This window comes from Dendrobates tinctorius, unplaced genomic scaffold (assembly GCF_039654945.1).
Source record: "Dendrobates tinctorius isolate UK_male_01 unplaced genomic scaffold, ASM3965494v1 ptg000014l, whole genome shotgun sequence".
In the NCBI taxonomy this organism is placed as follows: domain Eukaryota; kingdom Metazoa; phylum Chordata; class Amphibia; order Anura; family Dendrobatidae; genus Dendrobates; species Dendrobates tinctorius.
In genome coordinates this window covers 1,114,436-1,130,143 of record NW_027361682.1, presented here as the reverse complement: position 1 = coordinate 1,130,143, position 15,708 = coordinate 1,114,436, and the positions used below count along the sequence as shown (strand labels likewise).

The 15,708-nt window shown below is 47.2% G+C and overlaps 2 protein-coding genes across 8 annotated transcripts in view; one reads left to right on the top strand and one right to left on the bottom strand.

Annotated features, from left to right (window-relative positions):
* LOC141073791 (uncharacterized) overlaps positions 1–15,708 on the top strand; it is a 240,812-nt gene that overhangs the window by 66,688 nt on the left and 158,416 nt on the right. The window lies entirely within an intron of this gene.
* Positions 3,470–15,708, bottom strand: part of LOC141073571 (uncharacterized) — a 700,581-nt gene continuing 688,342 nt past the window's right edge. For all 6 annotated transcript variants that reach the window (XM_073560887.1, XM_073560881.1, XM_073560876.1 and 3 more), the window contains one exon: positions 3,470–5,059. In XM_073560887.1, the coding sequence (XP_073416988.1) occupies positions 3,552–5,059 (1,508 nt within the window). In that variant the 3' untranslated portion in view covers positions 3,470–3,551. The remainder of the gene's footprint in view (positions 5,060–15,708) is intronic.

Here is a 15,708-nt window from a genome sequence, read left to right as displayed (position 1 = left end):
CGGGTTTTCCTGTAGCTCGCTGTACAGCGTGTGATATGCTCCACGGCTTGCCCGGAGTTCGATGATTGGATGCCTCCAAAACCGACGCCGCTGCCGTCTCTGCTGTCTCTCCCTCTCCCTTTCTTGCTGGCAACAAAAGACATACGCCTGAGACAGCGCAATGTCAAGATCCAGCTTGAAGCGGAAATTATCCAGACGCAGGTCCATCTTGACACCGGAAACAGCAGCAAAATCTGATGAATTCAGCAGTACAGGGTCTATAAAACATTCCAATGACACACGCCCACTGGTGACCCATTGGTGGTCAATGATTTTTCTATTGTGAAATGTCACACCTAAAAACGCATGCGCATAAAAAACGCAACCGCATGCAAAAACGCATGTAAAACGCAAGTAACACTGCGTTATTTTGACGCATCAGCGTGCGCATGAAGAAAAAAAACGCACATTTGTTTTGCGTTTTTCTTTGCGTTTTTTATGCGCACGATGCGCTGCGCAAAAAAACGCTAATGTGAAACGAGCCTAACGGCGTAGCGAGAAAAAAAAGTAAAAATGCCAGAATTACGGGGGTTTTTTGGTCGCTGCGGCATTGCGTTAAAATGCAATAAAGGGCGATCAAAATGGTATCATAAAAAAACTTCAGCTCAGCACGCAAATATGCCCTCACCTAACCCGAGATCACGAAAAATGGAGATGCTACGGGTCTCAGAACATGCACAAGTGTGGACAAGTCGGTCAGACAGTGTTCACGCCACCCACTGGCTGAAACACAACAAGAAAACACAAAATGACAAATTTGCAAAAATACTCTGCAGTAAAAAATATGACAGTAATCATCAAGTGCTGGATAACAAATACAGGGTATTTAGTTGATACATCTTTTGCAAAAAAATACATTAGATAGGGACTGCTCCGTGAAGGGTTACCGTGACGTGGTGGAGCAGCTGGATATATATTTTTTGCAAAAAATGTATCAACTAAATACCCTGTATTTGTTATCCAGCACTTGCTGATTACTGTCATATTTTTTTACTGCAGAGTATTTTTGCAAATTTGTCATTTTGTGTTTTCTTGTTGTGTCTCAGAACATGCCATAATTTTTTTTTTTTTTTTAACTTTGGATTTTTTTTCACCATTTAAATTATAAAAACTTGAAATTATTGGTGTCTATGAACTCATAATGACCTGGATAATCATAATGGCACATCAGTTTTAGCATTTGGTGCACACGGTAAAAGAAAAAAACAAGAAACAGTTGCAGAATTGCACTTTTTTGCAATTTCACCGCACTTGGAATTTTTTTCCCGTTTTTGAGTACACAATATGGTAACACCAATTATGTGATTCAAACTACAACTCATTCTGCAAAAAAAACAAGCCCTCACAAGGTCATATTGATGGAAAGATAAAAAAGTTATGGCTTTGGGAAGAAGGGGAGGAAAAAACAAATTCAAAAATGAAAAAGGGCTCTGTCAAGAAGAGGTTAAGAGTAGGTAAAATTTAACATTGAGAGGTAGAATATCAAAAATAAAAACCAGAAAAATCACATTCTATAATTTATATAAATTTATTTGCATTTTGCAGTGAGAAATAACTATTTGATCCCCTATCAACCATTAAGCATTCTGGCTCTTACAGATCAGTTAGATGCTCCTAATCAACTCGTTACCTGCATTAAAGACAGCTGTCATACATAGTCACCTATAAAAGACTATTGTCCACAGAATCAATCCATCAGACTAACAAACATGGACAAGACCAAAGAGCTTTATAAGGATGTCAGGGAAAAAATCATAGGCCTACACAAAGCTGGAATGGGCTACAAAACCATAAGTAAAGGGCATGTCACACTAAGAGATATCGCTAGCAATATCGCTATAACTAGTGACGTTATAGCGATATTGCTAGCGATATCTCTGTGTCTGATACTTACCTCCGACCGGCTCCCCCGCTGGTTATCGCTGATCGCGCGAGAACGTTCAGGACTGTTTCTCGTCGTCAGCTTCCTGCGGCGTTTCCTGCTGTGAGGACGAGCGACGCGTGGAGCCGGGCGGGAGGACGCAGGATCGCCTGGTGTGACAGGTAAGTAGCGATCCCCGTCCCCAGCGATGTCGCTGGTGAGATCTGCCTATGTGGCAGCTCACTAGCGACCACTTAGCGATGTACCAGCGATCCTGACCGCGTCATATCGCTGGTCGGGATCGCTGGTACATCGCTAAGTGTGACAGTACCTTAAGACGTTGGGTGAAAAGGAGACAACTGTTGGTGCAATAGTTAGAAAATGGAAGAAATACAAAATTAGTGTCAATCGACATCGATCTAGGGCACCATGCAAAATCTCATCTCGTGGGGTATCCTTGATCATGAGGAAGATTACAGATAAGCCTAAAACTACACGGGGGGAACTTGTTAATGATCTCAAGGCAGCGGAGACCACAGTCATCAACTAAACCATTGGGAACAAATTATGCCGTAAAGGTTTAAAATCCTGCAGTGCCCGCAAGGTCTTCCTGCTGAAGGAGGCACATGTCCAAGCCCATCTGAAATTTGCCAATGAACATCTGGATGATTCTGTGAGTGATTGGGAGAATGTGCTGTGGTCAGATGAGACAAAAATTGATCTCTGTGGCATTAACTCAACTCGCCATGTTTGGAGCAAGAGAAATGCTGCCTATGAACCAAAGAACACCGTCACCACTGTCAAGGATGGAGGTGGAAAGATTAATATTTTGAGGATTTTTCTCTGCCAAGGGCACAGGACTACTTCACCACATCAATGGGAGAATGGATGGAGCCTTGTACCGTAAAATCCGTGACAACCTCCACCAGGACATTAAAAATGGGTCGTGGTTGGGTCTTCCAGCAAGACAATGACACAAAACATACAGCCAACGCAACAAAGAAGTGGCTCAAAAAGAAGCACATTAAGGTCATGGAGTGGTCTATCCAGTCTCCAGACCTTAATCCCATAGAAAATTAATGGAGAGAGATGAAGATCCGAGTTGCCAAAGCGACAGCTTGAAAATCTTAATGATTTAGAGATGATCTGCAAAGAGGAGAGGACCAAAATTCCTCCTAACATGTGTGCAAACCTCATTGTCAACTACAAAAAACGTCTGACTGCTGCACTTGCCAACAAGGGTTTTGTCACCAAGTATTAAGTCATGTTTTCCAGAGGGATCAAATACTTACTTCTCACTGCAAAAAGCAAATAAATTTATATAATTTATACAATGTGTTTTTCAGGATTTTATTTTTGATAGTCTCTCTCTCAATGTTAAAATTATAGACTGTTTATGTCTTTGTCAGTGGGCAAACTTACAAAACCAGCAAGGGATCAAATATGTATTTCCCCCACTGTACTACATTAGTTTCATGATGTCTGTACCATGATTATCCCTCTTTATTTATATGCTTTGATTCTTTATGTAATGAAGTCTATATTTCGCTTTTTTATGTTCTTGCTCTTTCAGGCTTTGATTTTCTGTTTATTGTTATATTATGCTGTTACAAAATAAAAAAAAACTTTGAAAATTGAAAAAAACAAATGGCTACTTTCCTGTGTGCGTTTTCAGATGTCTACCAAGAAGTGATTTCCGAGTAAAACATTTCCCACATTCTGAACATGAAAACGGCTTCTCCCTTGTGTGAATTCTCTGATGTTTAACAAGACGTCCTTTCTCTGTAAAACATTTCCCACATTCTGAACATGAAAATGGCTTCTCCCCTGTGTGATTTTTCAGATGTGCAACAAGGTGTGCTTTCTGATTAAAACATTTCCCACATTCTGAACATGAAAATGGCTTCTCAACTGTGTGATTTTTCAGATGTGCAACAAGATTTGCTTTCTGATTAAAACATTTCCCACATTCTGAACATGAAAATGGCTTCTCCCCTGTGTGAATTCTCTGATGTGTAACAAGACTTGCTTTCTCTGTAAAATATTTCCCACATTCTGAACATGGAAATGCCTTCTCCCCTGTGTGCTTTTTCAGATGTACAACAAGATGTGTTTTCTGATTAAAACATTTCCCACATTCTGAACATGAAAATGGCTTCTCCCCTGTGTGAATTCTCTGATGTGTAACAAGACTTCCTTTCTCTGTAAAACATTTCCCACATTCTGTACATGAAAATGGCTTCTCCCCTGTGTGATTTTTGAAATGTGCAACAAGATGTGTTTTCCGATTAAAACATTTCCCACATTCTGAACATGAAAATGGCTTCTCCCCTGTGTGAATTCTCTGATGTGTAACAAGACTTGCTTTCTCTGTAAAACATTTCCCACATTCTGAACATGAAAATGGCTTCTCCCCTGTGTGATTTTTCAGATGTGCAACAAGGTGTGCTTTCTGATTAAAACATTTCCCACATTCTGAACATGAAAATGGCTTCTCAACTGTGTGATTTTTCAGATGTGCAACAAGATTTCCTTTCTGATTAAAACATTTCCCACATTCTGAACATGAAAATGGCTTCTCCCCTGTGTGAATTCTCTGATGTGTAACAAGACTTGCTTTCTCTGTAAAACATTTCCCACATTCTGTACATGAAAATGGCTTCTCCCCTGTGTGATTTTTCAAATGTGCAACAAGATGTGTTTTCCGATTAAAACATTTCCCACATTCTGAACATGAAAATGGCTTCTCCCCTGTGTGAATACTCTGATGTGTAACAAGACTTGCTTTCTCTGTAAAACATTTCCCACATTCTGAACATGAAAATGGCTTCTCCCTTGAGTGAATTCTCTGATGTCTAACAAGATGTGATTTATTTGTAAAACATTTCCCACATTCCGAACATGAATATGGTTTTTCTCTTATGTCAGCTATTTCATATTCAACAGCCCTTCTCTGACTTTTGTTTTGCATATTTGTCTTTGATGAAGCAGAGAAAAGGACCTGATAAAAATGATCAGAGGACAGATTTTTTCTGATGAGATCTTGAGATGTATCTGGTATAATGACATGTTCTTCACAGGTATCGGGTGTGGTACTAAGATTATCTGCTGAAAAATCTGAGTATATCAGACATCCCTCTGAGATCCTGGTACAGTCATCTGCGAAGGATAAAAATAATTTTATTATTTTTCATTAACACTGCATTGGAACAATATTACTAATTATATTAGATAATTTAGAGCATTCCCATGCAAACTGCAATACAATTCAATTATTGACAGACTAAGACAATAGACCACAAGGAGGGACTGAGATTACAGTGTTAGGTCACCAGGTTATGTCCTTACAAATTTCCACTACTCTGTTATAGCCATCTTTTCAGTTCATGTTTCCCTGTGTCTGACATGAATCTGATTCAGGTACATGTTCAGAGGAGACTCCTAAAAGAGATCTGTAATCAGTTTTATTAGGAGATTCCTTCTCCTACATTCTCTGACAGGTACAATCACTATAGCACAGAGAAAAGGACATTGGAGGAGACTGGTCATGTACACAAGTCATGGCTTTAGAGAAAACTTTTTATATATTTTTATTGATGTAACTAAACAGTTGATACAAGAAAGAATAATAAGTCCTTCATATTCATGTATGCAGTTGTGCTCAAAAATTTACATAGCAGAATTTTTGCTTTCTTGGCCTTTTTTCAGAGAATATGAATAGTAATATCAAAACTTTTTCTCCACTCATGGTTAGTGGTTGGGTGAATCCATTTATTGTCAAGCTACTGTGTTTTCTCTTTTTAAATCATAATGACAACCCAAAACATACAGATGACCCTGATCTAAAGTCCACATACCCTGGTGATTTTGGCCTCATAACATGCACAGAAGTTGACACAAATGGGTTTGAATGGCTACTAAAGGTAACATCTTCACCTGTGACCTGTTTGCTTGTAATCAGTGCGTTTGCATAAAAGCTGATTGAGTTTCTGGAATCCAGACTCTTGCATCTTTCATCCAGCCACTCGTTTTTGGATTGTGAGTCATAGGGAAAGAAAAAGAATTGTCAACGTATCTACAGGAAAAGGCAGTTGAACTGTATAAAACAGGAAAAGGATACTAAAAGATATCCAAGGAATTTATAATGCCAGTCAGCAGCATGCAAACTGTGATTAGCAAATGGAAAATCAGGGGCTCTATAAAAACAAAACCACGGTGAGGTAGACCAACAAAAATTTTGTCCACAACTGCCAGGAAAATTGTTCGGGATGCAAAGAAAAACCCACAAATAACATCAGCTGAAATACTGGACTCTCTGAAAACTAACAATGTGGCTGTTTCAAGATGCACAATAAGAAGACACTTGAAGAAAAATGGGCTGTATGGTCGAGTTGCTCGAAGAAAGCCATTAATGCGCAAATGCCACAAAATTATCTCTCCTACAAGACGCAAAACAGCACAGAGTCATGCCTCAAAACTTCTGGAACAAGGTAATTTGGAATGATGAGAACAAAATTGAACTTTTTGGCCACAACCATAAACATGATATATTTGGAGAGAGGTCAAGAAGGCCTATGATAAAGGAACACCATTCCTACTGTAAAGCACTTAGGTGGATCGCTGATGTTTTGGGGATGTGCGAGCCAGAAAGGCACAGGAAACTTGGTCAAAGTTGAAGGAAAGATAAATGCAGCATGTTATCAGAAAATACTGGAGGCAAATTTGCAATCATCAGCCCGGAAGCTGTGCACGGGACGAACTTGGATGTTCCAACACAATAACGATCCAGAACACAAGGCCAAGTCGACCTGTCATTGGCTACAGCAGAACAAAGTGAAGGTACTGGAGTGGCCATCTCAGTCTCCTGACCTCAATATCATTGAGCCAATCTACGGAGATCTCAAGCGCACAATTCATGCTAGACAGCCCAGGAATTTACAGGAACTGGAGGCTTTTTGCCAAGAAGAGTGGGTAGCTTTACCATCTGAGAAAATAAAGAACCTCATCCACAGCTACCACAAAAGACTAGAAGCTGCCATTGATGTTAGAGGGGGCAATACACAGTATTAAGAAATGGCGTATTTGAACTTTTGATCAGACTCATTTGGATGTGGGTTGCCACAATGATTTAAAAAGAGAAAGCACAGTAGTTTGACAATAAATGGCTTCATACAACCACTAACCATGAGTGGAGAAAAAATTTTGGTGTTTTCTTTCATATACTCAAAATAGAAACAGCCATTTGACACACTCACTATCACATCCCCGACGTGACATGTAATTATGTGTCAATAAATATTTGCAACTATCCCGTAGAGTGCGACCTTTTTCTATTTGGAAAATATCAGTTGATTGCTACGAGGTCAAGCACCCGGGAATCCTGGATGTGAGCTCACTGCCTGCTGCAAGCCACGGATCCAAGCACGGTAACAGCGGTGCCGCCCGCTTCTTTTGTATCTTTCATATACTCAAATAAGGCCAGGAATGCAAAAATTCTGCCGGGTTATGTAAACTTTTGAGCACAGCTGTATGTCATGCACGCCAAAATAAACATTGGCTGAATATCGGAGCACCAGGGGATCTGAAAGAGTATTTACAGCAGTGTCATCTGTAAACATACCGTATATACTCGTGTAAAAGCCGAGTTTTTCAGCACATTTTTTTAATGCTGAAAACGCTGCCCCCCTGGCTTATACACGAGTCACTGTCCCAGAAAGACGGCGGAGGGAGGGGGAGCTGCAGTGAATATTCATTTCTCTTATAGCGAGCAGTTACAGCCGCAGCTGTCGGCTGCCAGAACACATCCTATATACCTTCTTGAGTGCCCTCGCTGCATCTCGTTCGTTCCGGTGCCAGCAGATACTCCAGCTGAGCGATCACGTGGCCCCGCTCATTAAGGTAATGAATAGTCACGCCTCTCCGCTCCCATAATTGTGGAATGAATATTCAATACCTTAATGAAGGTGTTAGGTGTCATGTTCCTGCAGCTGCACAGCGGGAATCCAGAGCCTTGCATCCTGCGGTCTCCCATTCTTCTCCGACCGCTCAGGAGCCTGAACAGCAATCTCGGCGTCTCTGGCGCTCTGCTCAGACCAGCTCTGTAGGACTGGTTGTTGCTGCCACCTCTGGGTCAGCAATAGCAGCAAGCCACTCCAGTGGCTAAGTCAACTTGTCACGCTACTGGGCATGCTCACAAGATGATCTCCCATTGGAGATCGGGAGTCACGTGCTCAGGTCCTTCTCCTGATCTGATTGGTCCATCCCAGAGATCTGGAAGGTTCCGCACGGCTATAAAAGGCCTGCATGGCCGCTCGGCCATGCGCTAGTATAGACTTTTCTTGCTACTGTGTGAATGATGATGGATGCATGTACCTGCGAATGACTCATTAAGATCTCCTCCCTATGATATTACGTGTGTGGTTAGGGACTTAATCTTAGAGTCAGCGCCAGTCAGTGGCACGCTACTGGCCACATTGCACATCTACACAGTGCTAGCGTCCGACGGTGCGCCCTCTCTTGGGCATTGTCGTACAGCGGCTGGTTCAGTCGCCACACTGCAGTCAGCAGCACTTGTGGCGTCCGCGGTTGCGACGCCGCACGCACGGTAGGTCTAGACGGACACCGACCCTGTGCCTTGGGCCCGAGTCCTGTGACCATATACCGTGCATGCACACCGCTGAGACCTGTGAGGTCAACAGGCACGGCCTTTATGTTTATGCCTTTAGGCGCCTCTGTGAGCATAACAGAGTACGCCCAGTGCACACCGGGTGACGTTCAACCCGTGTGCGATATACCACCATATTGTGCATCTGCCATTATATAGTAGCAGTTTAACACCTCTGCACGGTGGACCCCGGGCGGCGAACGCACTATTATTTTATATTTAGTGTGTTCCGCCGTCCCTAACATTATACTAGCGCCAGGGTCTGGCTAGTAATGGCGGACCTGCAGCAGCTACAGCGGTACATTCGGCAGCTGGAGAGCAGGCTGGCGGCTATTGAGAGCTCCACCCTGGGTCTCTGCCTCTGATATTCATGCAGAAAGATTTGTGCGTGCTTTTCATCGGGCTCATCCTGATCGGCCTGGTGGCTGGGATGAGGGTTCGGTGACCCCTCCCTCAAGGGGGAGGTACTGTTGTGAGCTCATCTGTTCATTCACCTTTTGTGTCGTCCGAGGATCTCCCTCTTCTGGTGAAGGAAGGTGGCTGATTTGGATGAAAGAAACCAGACACCTGATCAGGTGGATTGTGACTGGGTAACAGGAACTTCAGACTGGATATAAGGCAGCCGACGCCCTTCTGAGTGGCTGGTGATTTCTCTGCTGGATTCTTGGAGACCAGTCTGATTCCTGCTTCTCAAAGATAAGTTTTTGCTCTGCTATTGAACTTATTAGTTTTGGTTTTGTTTACCTTGTTTTTTGAGTTCAGCCATCCCCGGCTAGGGGTGTGCTGGATTGTTATTCCTTGATCAGTGTTCTCTTTTGCTCTGCTTTCAGAATATTCTGAGTGCTGATATAGGGTTTGAAGTCTAGTGACTTCAGGGTCCTTTTTTGCTTATCAGTTGTGTTGGTAATATTTTTAGCAGGGTTTTCTCGGATTGCAGATTGCAGCTTTTCTGTCCTGTCCTTTTTAGTTAGCTTGGGCCCCATTGTTTGCTCAACCTATCTTTCTATCTGTGTTAGTGTTTTCATCTTGCTTCACCGTCATTATATGTTGGGGGCTACCTATTGCTTTGGGGTCTGCTCTGGGGCAGTTTTTCCCTTTTCTCTCTTTAGGCTTTTCTAGATCTCCGGCTCTGACGAGGTGTCTAGGATCACCGTAGGAACACTCCACGGCTACTGCTAGTTGTGTGATAGGATTAGGGGTCTGCAATCCGCTAGTTTCCAACCTCTCTGATGTTCTGGGCTGCGCTTGTGTTTTGTTTTTTCCTCCTCGGTGACTCAATCATAACAGTGGGTGCTGTGTCCCCCAATGAGCGTCTCGGAGAAAAGGATTTTACGGTGAGTTTATCACAAAAATCCATGATTCTCCTTCGCCTCATTGGGGGACACAGGACAGTGGGACGTCCTAAAGCAGTCCCTGGGTGGGAGTTGACTCACCGGTCCAAGCTACACGCACCTACTGTGCAAGGGTGCGCCACTGCTTGGAAAATCCTTTTACCCAGGCTGCATGTGCTGAAGCCAGCGTATGGACATTTGTAATGTTTGGAGAATGTGTGACGGCTGAACCAGGCTGCCGCCTTGCATACCTGCTCCGCCGATGTCTGATGCCGAAGAGCCTGCGAGGCGCCCACTGCTCGCGTTGAGTGCGCTCTGATCTCTGCTGTCATAGCTGCGCCTCCGTTGCGGTAGGACTCCTGAATCATCAGTTGAATCCACCTGGCTCTGGGTGCTCTTGAGGCAGCCAGTCCTTTCCTGCGACCCTCAGGGAGCACGAACAGCGTGTCTGTCTGACGAAAGGATGCCGTCCGTGACACGTACCTCCTGGGAGCTCTCCCCAGGTCTAACGTATGAAGAACCTTTTCCACCCGGTGTACTGGTGCCGGGAAAGAAAGGAGGGCAAGGCAATATCCTCACTAAAACGAAATGAGGAAACAACCTTCTGCAGAAAGAGGGAGAGCTGGCATAAGAACCACCTCCTCCTTGTGAGATATCAGGAACAGAGCTTGGCAAGATAGAGCTGCCAGCTCCGGGACTCGCCTGATTGATGTTATCACCACAAGGAACACCACCTTTCAGGGGAGGCATGTCGAAAATACCTATTGTAGCGGCCTGAATGTAGCTCTCTGCAAAACGCCTAGGACCAGATTAAGGTCCCAGTTGTTCCGAGGGGTCCTATAGAGGGGTACCAAGTGTGAGACCCCCTGGCTGAAAGTCCATACCTGCAGATTGGTAGCGATTCTGCACTGGAACAGGACGGATAAGGCAGATATTAGTCTCCAGGGGAACTTGGAGCTAACCCCGAGTCCATGCCGGACTGACAAAAAAATGCCAAAATGTTGGGAATAGAGAATCCCAGTGGAGTACGACCGTGGTCCTGACACCATGAAAAGACAATCCTCCAGGTGTGGTGGAAAATATGTACTGAGGTGGGCTTCTGGGCGCTAACCATTGTAGTAACCACATTGCGTCCGAACCCAGCCTAGGTCAGAAACCAAGATTCAACGGCTAAGTCGTCAAACAGAGGGCCCCTGGATTCGGGTGGTAGCTAGGGACCTGAGCAGGTAGGTCTGGGCACCCTGGCAGGCGCCAGGGAATGTCAGCGAGTAGCTGCACCAGGTTTGCGTACTACGCCCGCCAAGACCAATCTGGGGCCAGAAGCGTCACTGGAACCTCCTTCTGCCTTGATCCTCTTGATGATCCTTGGGAATAGCGGCAGCGGGGAAAATAGGTATGGGAGGCGAATACTGGTTCCATGGCAGAACCAACGCATTCCCGGAGCTTGCCTGCGGGTCCCGGGACCGAGGCGACCAACGCGTCCACCCTGGCGCCTACCCCGGAAGCTGCCCGTTCCACGTCCGGCGTTCCCCAACATCGGCATACTTGCCGGAAAAAAACCTCGGGGTGTAGTGACCATTCCCTGGACACAAGACCCTGCCGGCTGAGGAAGCCTGCCGCCCAGCTCTCTACATCTGGAATGTGGACGGCCGATCACCGAGTGATTCCTCTCGGCCCAGTGAGGGATATGCCTCACTTCGTACATAGCTGCTCTGCTGCGGGTGCTTCCCTGGTGATTTATGTTAGCCACGGCCGTGGCGTTGTCCGCTTGAATCCGGACAGGGCGGCCTGCTAGAGAATGATGAAAAAGTTGCGGAGCCAGACGGGCTGCTTGAATTTCTAACAAGTTGATTGGGATGCGTGCCCCCTGCGGCGACCACCGTCCCTCGTGATGGTGAAAAAGACTGCTCTTTAGCCGAGGAAACCGGCGTCGGTTGTGACCACCAACCCATGGTCCGAGGGAAAGGGTTTCCCCTGAAGACGGGAGGAACTGACTGCCCTCCATCCAAGTGCCTGACCGACCTGTCTGGGCAACAGGCACTGGTGGTCAAGTGAGAATGGGTCCTTGTCCAATGATGACCAGAGGGCGTGCTGCAGGGGGCGAGGATGGAGTTGGGCAACTGGGATTGGTCCCATTGCTGCCACCCTCTTCTTTACGACCCTCATGCAAAGACGAAAGGTATGAGGGACTGGCTGGCGAAGTATCAGGACTCCTTGCCAAAGAGCTAGGGCCACGTAATGAGGGAGGATCACCAACCCTCGGGAGGTGCCGAAGATCATCCTTAAAAGGGAACTCCTCTGAGCTGGGACCGGGGATGATCTCTCCAGTTTGACCAACCACCCTAAGCAGGCAAGAGTATCTAGCGTGATGTTGATGCTCTCCTCGCATGCTCGATATGAGGGGGCCCTTAATCAAAAGGTCGTCTAAAACAAGGCAAGACGACAATGCCCCGAAAGTGCAGGATGGCCATGACGACCACCCTGACCCCTGTGGACACTCCGGGCGCAGTAGCTAGCCTGAAGGAGAGAGCTGCGAACTGAAAGTATAAGCCGCTGACAGTGAAGCGTAGAACTTTCTGATGTGGAGAGACAATGGGGATGTACAGGTACGCGTCTTGGATGTTGCTAGAAGCCAAACCTTTTCCCTGTTCTATGGCCGCTATGACCAAGCGAAAAGACTCCATCCGGGACTGTCTGATCCTGACAAATCTGTTCCGAAGTTTTAGGACCAGAATGGGCCTGATAGTCCTGTCCCTTTGGGGACCGTGAACGGGTCGGAATAGAAAACCTGACCTCTTTCGCCTTCCGGTTCGGGGATGACAACGTCGTGTTTCCGGAGCAAATCGATGGGGGCTGTTTGACAAAGTCTAACTTTTACCCCGAGGATACCAGCTCCCTTACCCATGTGTCGTGCACGAAGGAGAGCTAGACATGGCGAGGCCAGAGTAGGCGACCGCCTACTCGGCTGGTGTTGCCCGGCACTTGCCTCGCGCCATTAGGCCGAAGATCTTTGGGATCTAGGTCCCCTTGATCTGGGGTTGTTGGGATCGCATTCTCCTCAATGGGTTGGCTCTATATGAGACTTGAAGATCTTTGTCCTGGTTGGGGCAACCTGCAACGGCGGAGTAGGTTGCTGAAGCTCTCCTGGGGTTGCGAAAGGACAGAAAACGTGTCCGAAGCAGGTGACGAAACAGCTGTTTAACCCCTTATTGAGGGGGAAAACTGCTTCTGCTCCCTGTGGGGTCAGAAATAAGCTGGTCCAACCTTTCACCAAATAGGCGAATGTAGCCACGCTCAGCCTAGAAAGGCCGGTGGCACCCCTCTGATAAGGTAAAGAAGTTAGGGACTTCTTGGAGGTTAAATTTGCCCAAGTCCTCCTGATTAGCAATATCTGCTATCTCCGCAGGCAGGTCCATACCCTGCAAGGCTCTGTATAATGATTTAGACCCAGAGCCCATGGCCTTAACTACCCAAGTTGCAGCGAACGAGGGAGAAAGTGCTGAACCCGACGCCTCAAATACTGAGCGAGCCAGGCTCACTACGAGACAGTCGGTGGGATCTTTAATAGAGGAACCGTTAGGCATGGACAACAGGGCTTTAGAGGCCAGGCACGACACGGGTGGATCTACCGCCAAGGATTCCACCCACCTCAAACGTCAAGCGTTTTCTCTATGTTGTCAACTCTGGGTGAGCACAATTACTCTATGAGGCTACTTGACCCGCTTAAATGACACCCTGTGCCCTGAGGCCAGGGTGGATTTATTTGTCAAACCCCAGGGCCTGGTTGACGGCCTTGATAAGGCTGTTCACTGTTTCCTGGTAACTCAGAGTAACTAAGTCAAGGGCTCGTCCGAGTCGAAATCCGAATTCTTGTTATCGACTAATGGCGAGGGCGAGCGAGAGGCAGAGCTCACGAATGCCGAGTCACCGGACGGACCGGGATACGCTGTGGGTTCGATTCCCCCGCGTCTGCCTAGTGAGAGAGCGGCCCCTGCAGGCCAGAGGCTCCTGTGAGGTTCTAAGACAGGTGAGCCACTATACCTGCCCCTGCCTGGGGCTTGAAGGGACTCGATTGCTCTTGTAATGCCCTAGACTGCGACAGAGGCAGAGCCCATTCCGGGTGGACGCAGGGGAGGGCTCCTGGGCACTTCGGACTCGCAGATTTCTCAGATTTTTCCTGTGGGAAAGCGGACCGACAGGAGGTGCATGCAGCATACAAAAACGTGTACGTCTTAGCTGCTCTGGGCATGGTGACCCTGCTAGGTGATATGGCTGCAGGGCTCCACTGCTTAGCCTCTGGCAAAAAAACAGAGAGTGGCCTTCTCCTTCAGGGGTAGCACTTACCCCAGTCCTGGATCTCCTTTAGGCGTCCAGCCTGCCGAACCACTGCACGCTTTTCCAAAAGGTGTTCCTCGGCGTGTGGGCGGTCCTGCAGGGAGAGAAGGCACCGCCGGTGACATTCTATGAGCCGAGCTTCTGCTTGAGGCCAAGCGCCGGCTGAAGCCGGGGACTACATTTTTCGGCACCCGCCAAGGCTCCGGGGGCTGGTCCGCCGGAAGTAAGCGGGTTACGGGGGCGGGACTTCCGCCCGCGGCCTAGTACCGGCAGAAGCCGGGGACTAAATTTTACAGCGCCAGCCCGGACACGGATACGGGACCACCAAGCAACCGAGGCCTGGAGCGGCCCCTTCAGGATATGCACTGCCGAGTTCTACCGCTGTGGGGGCGCATGCTAGCGCCCGACCACTGCTGCCGCCCAGGGAAATCCCGACCCTGGGGGTTTCAGGAGCCCTTCCAGCCCACCTCCTTCAGCGCCTCACCCCTGCATCTCCAGCTGATCCTCAGGTTAGGGGGGGAAGGGGGGCTGTATACAAATCAAGGACGGTGCAGGCACCCTAGCTCCATCTTTCCTTCCAAGGGATGAGGAGAGGGACCATCCGTCGCCTTGCAGCACTGCAGTCTAGCCTTGGTGGTGCAGTGGGGGCCGCACGGACTATTTGTAGACCTCTGTACAGCCTAGGGTTTCGATATCTTAGGGTGGTCAGGGCGAGTCCGGCATCGTGTCACGCGTCGGGGGAAAGGATACGTGGAGGAGACACTCGCACGTGCTCACCCGTTGTTGGTTTGGGGAAATCGGACCCTTTCAATAGGGTCCGTTGCCCCTGTCTCATCTTCATGGAAAGTAAAACGTCTGGCAAAAAACAACCAGACGTGTCCCATGTCGCGGGAGAGGATTCGTGGAGGCGACACTCGGACGTGCTCGCCCGTTGATGGTTTGGGGAAAACGGACCCTTTCAATAGGATCCGTTGACCCTCTCTCATCTTCATGGAAAATAACAAGGAAGAAAAAAAAAAAAAAAAAACAAGTCTGGAAGAAAAGACCAGATGTGTGTGCCTCGTAGGACACTAAGCAAGAACTGATTCTGCCTGCCATCGAGGCGAGGGTGTATACTGCGGAGGAGGAGCTAACCTTTTTTTCATCCACTTAGTGTCAGCCTCCTGGCGGCAGTAGCATACACCCACTGTCCTGTGTCCCCCAATGAGGCGAAGGAGAAAGTAAGAATTAAATTAACATTTTTTTCTAAATATCTGTAAAAATATTTTAACCCCTTTCTGCCACATGACGTACTATCCCGTCCATGTGCCCTGGGACTTAATTCGCAGGGACGGGATAGTACGTCATAGCGATCAGCGGCGCCCACGTGGTGAGCGCCACTGATCGCGGCCGGGTGTCAGCTGATTATCATAGCTGATAGCCGGCACTATGTTTCAGGGGCGGTCAAGGACCACCACCGACACGTTAACCCCTGGCAC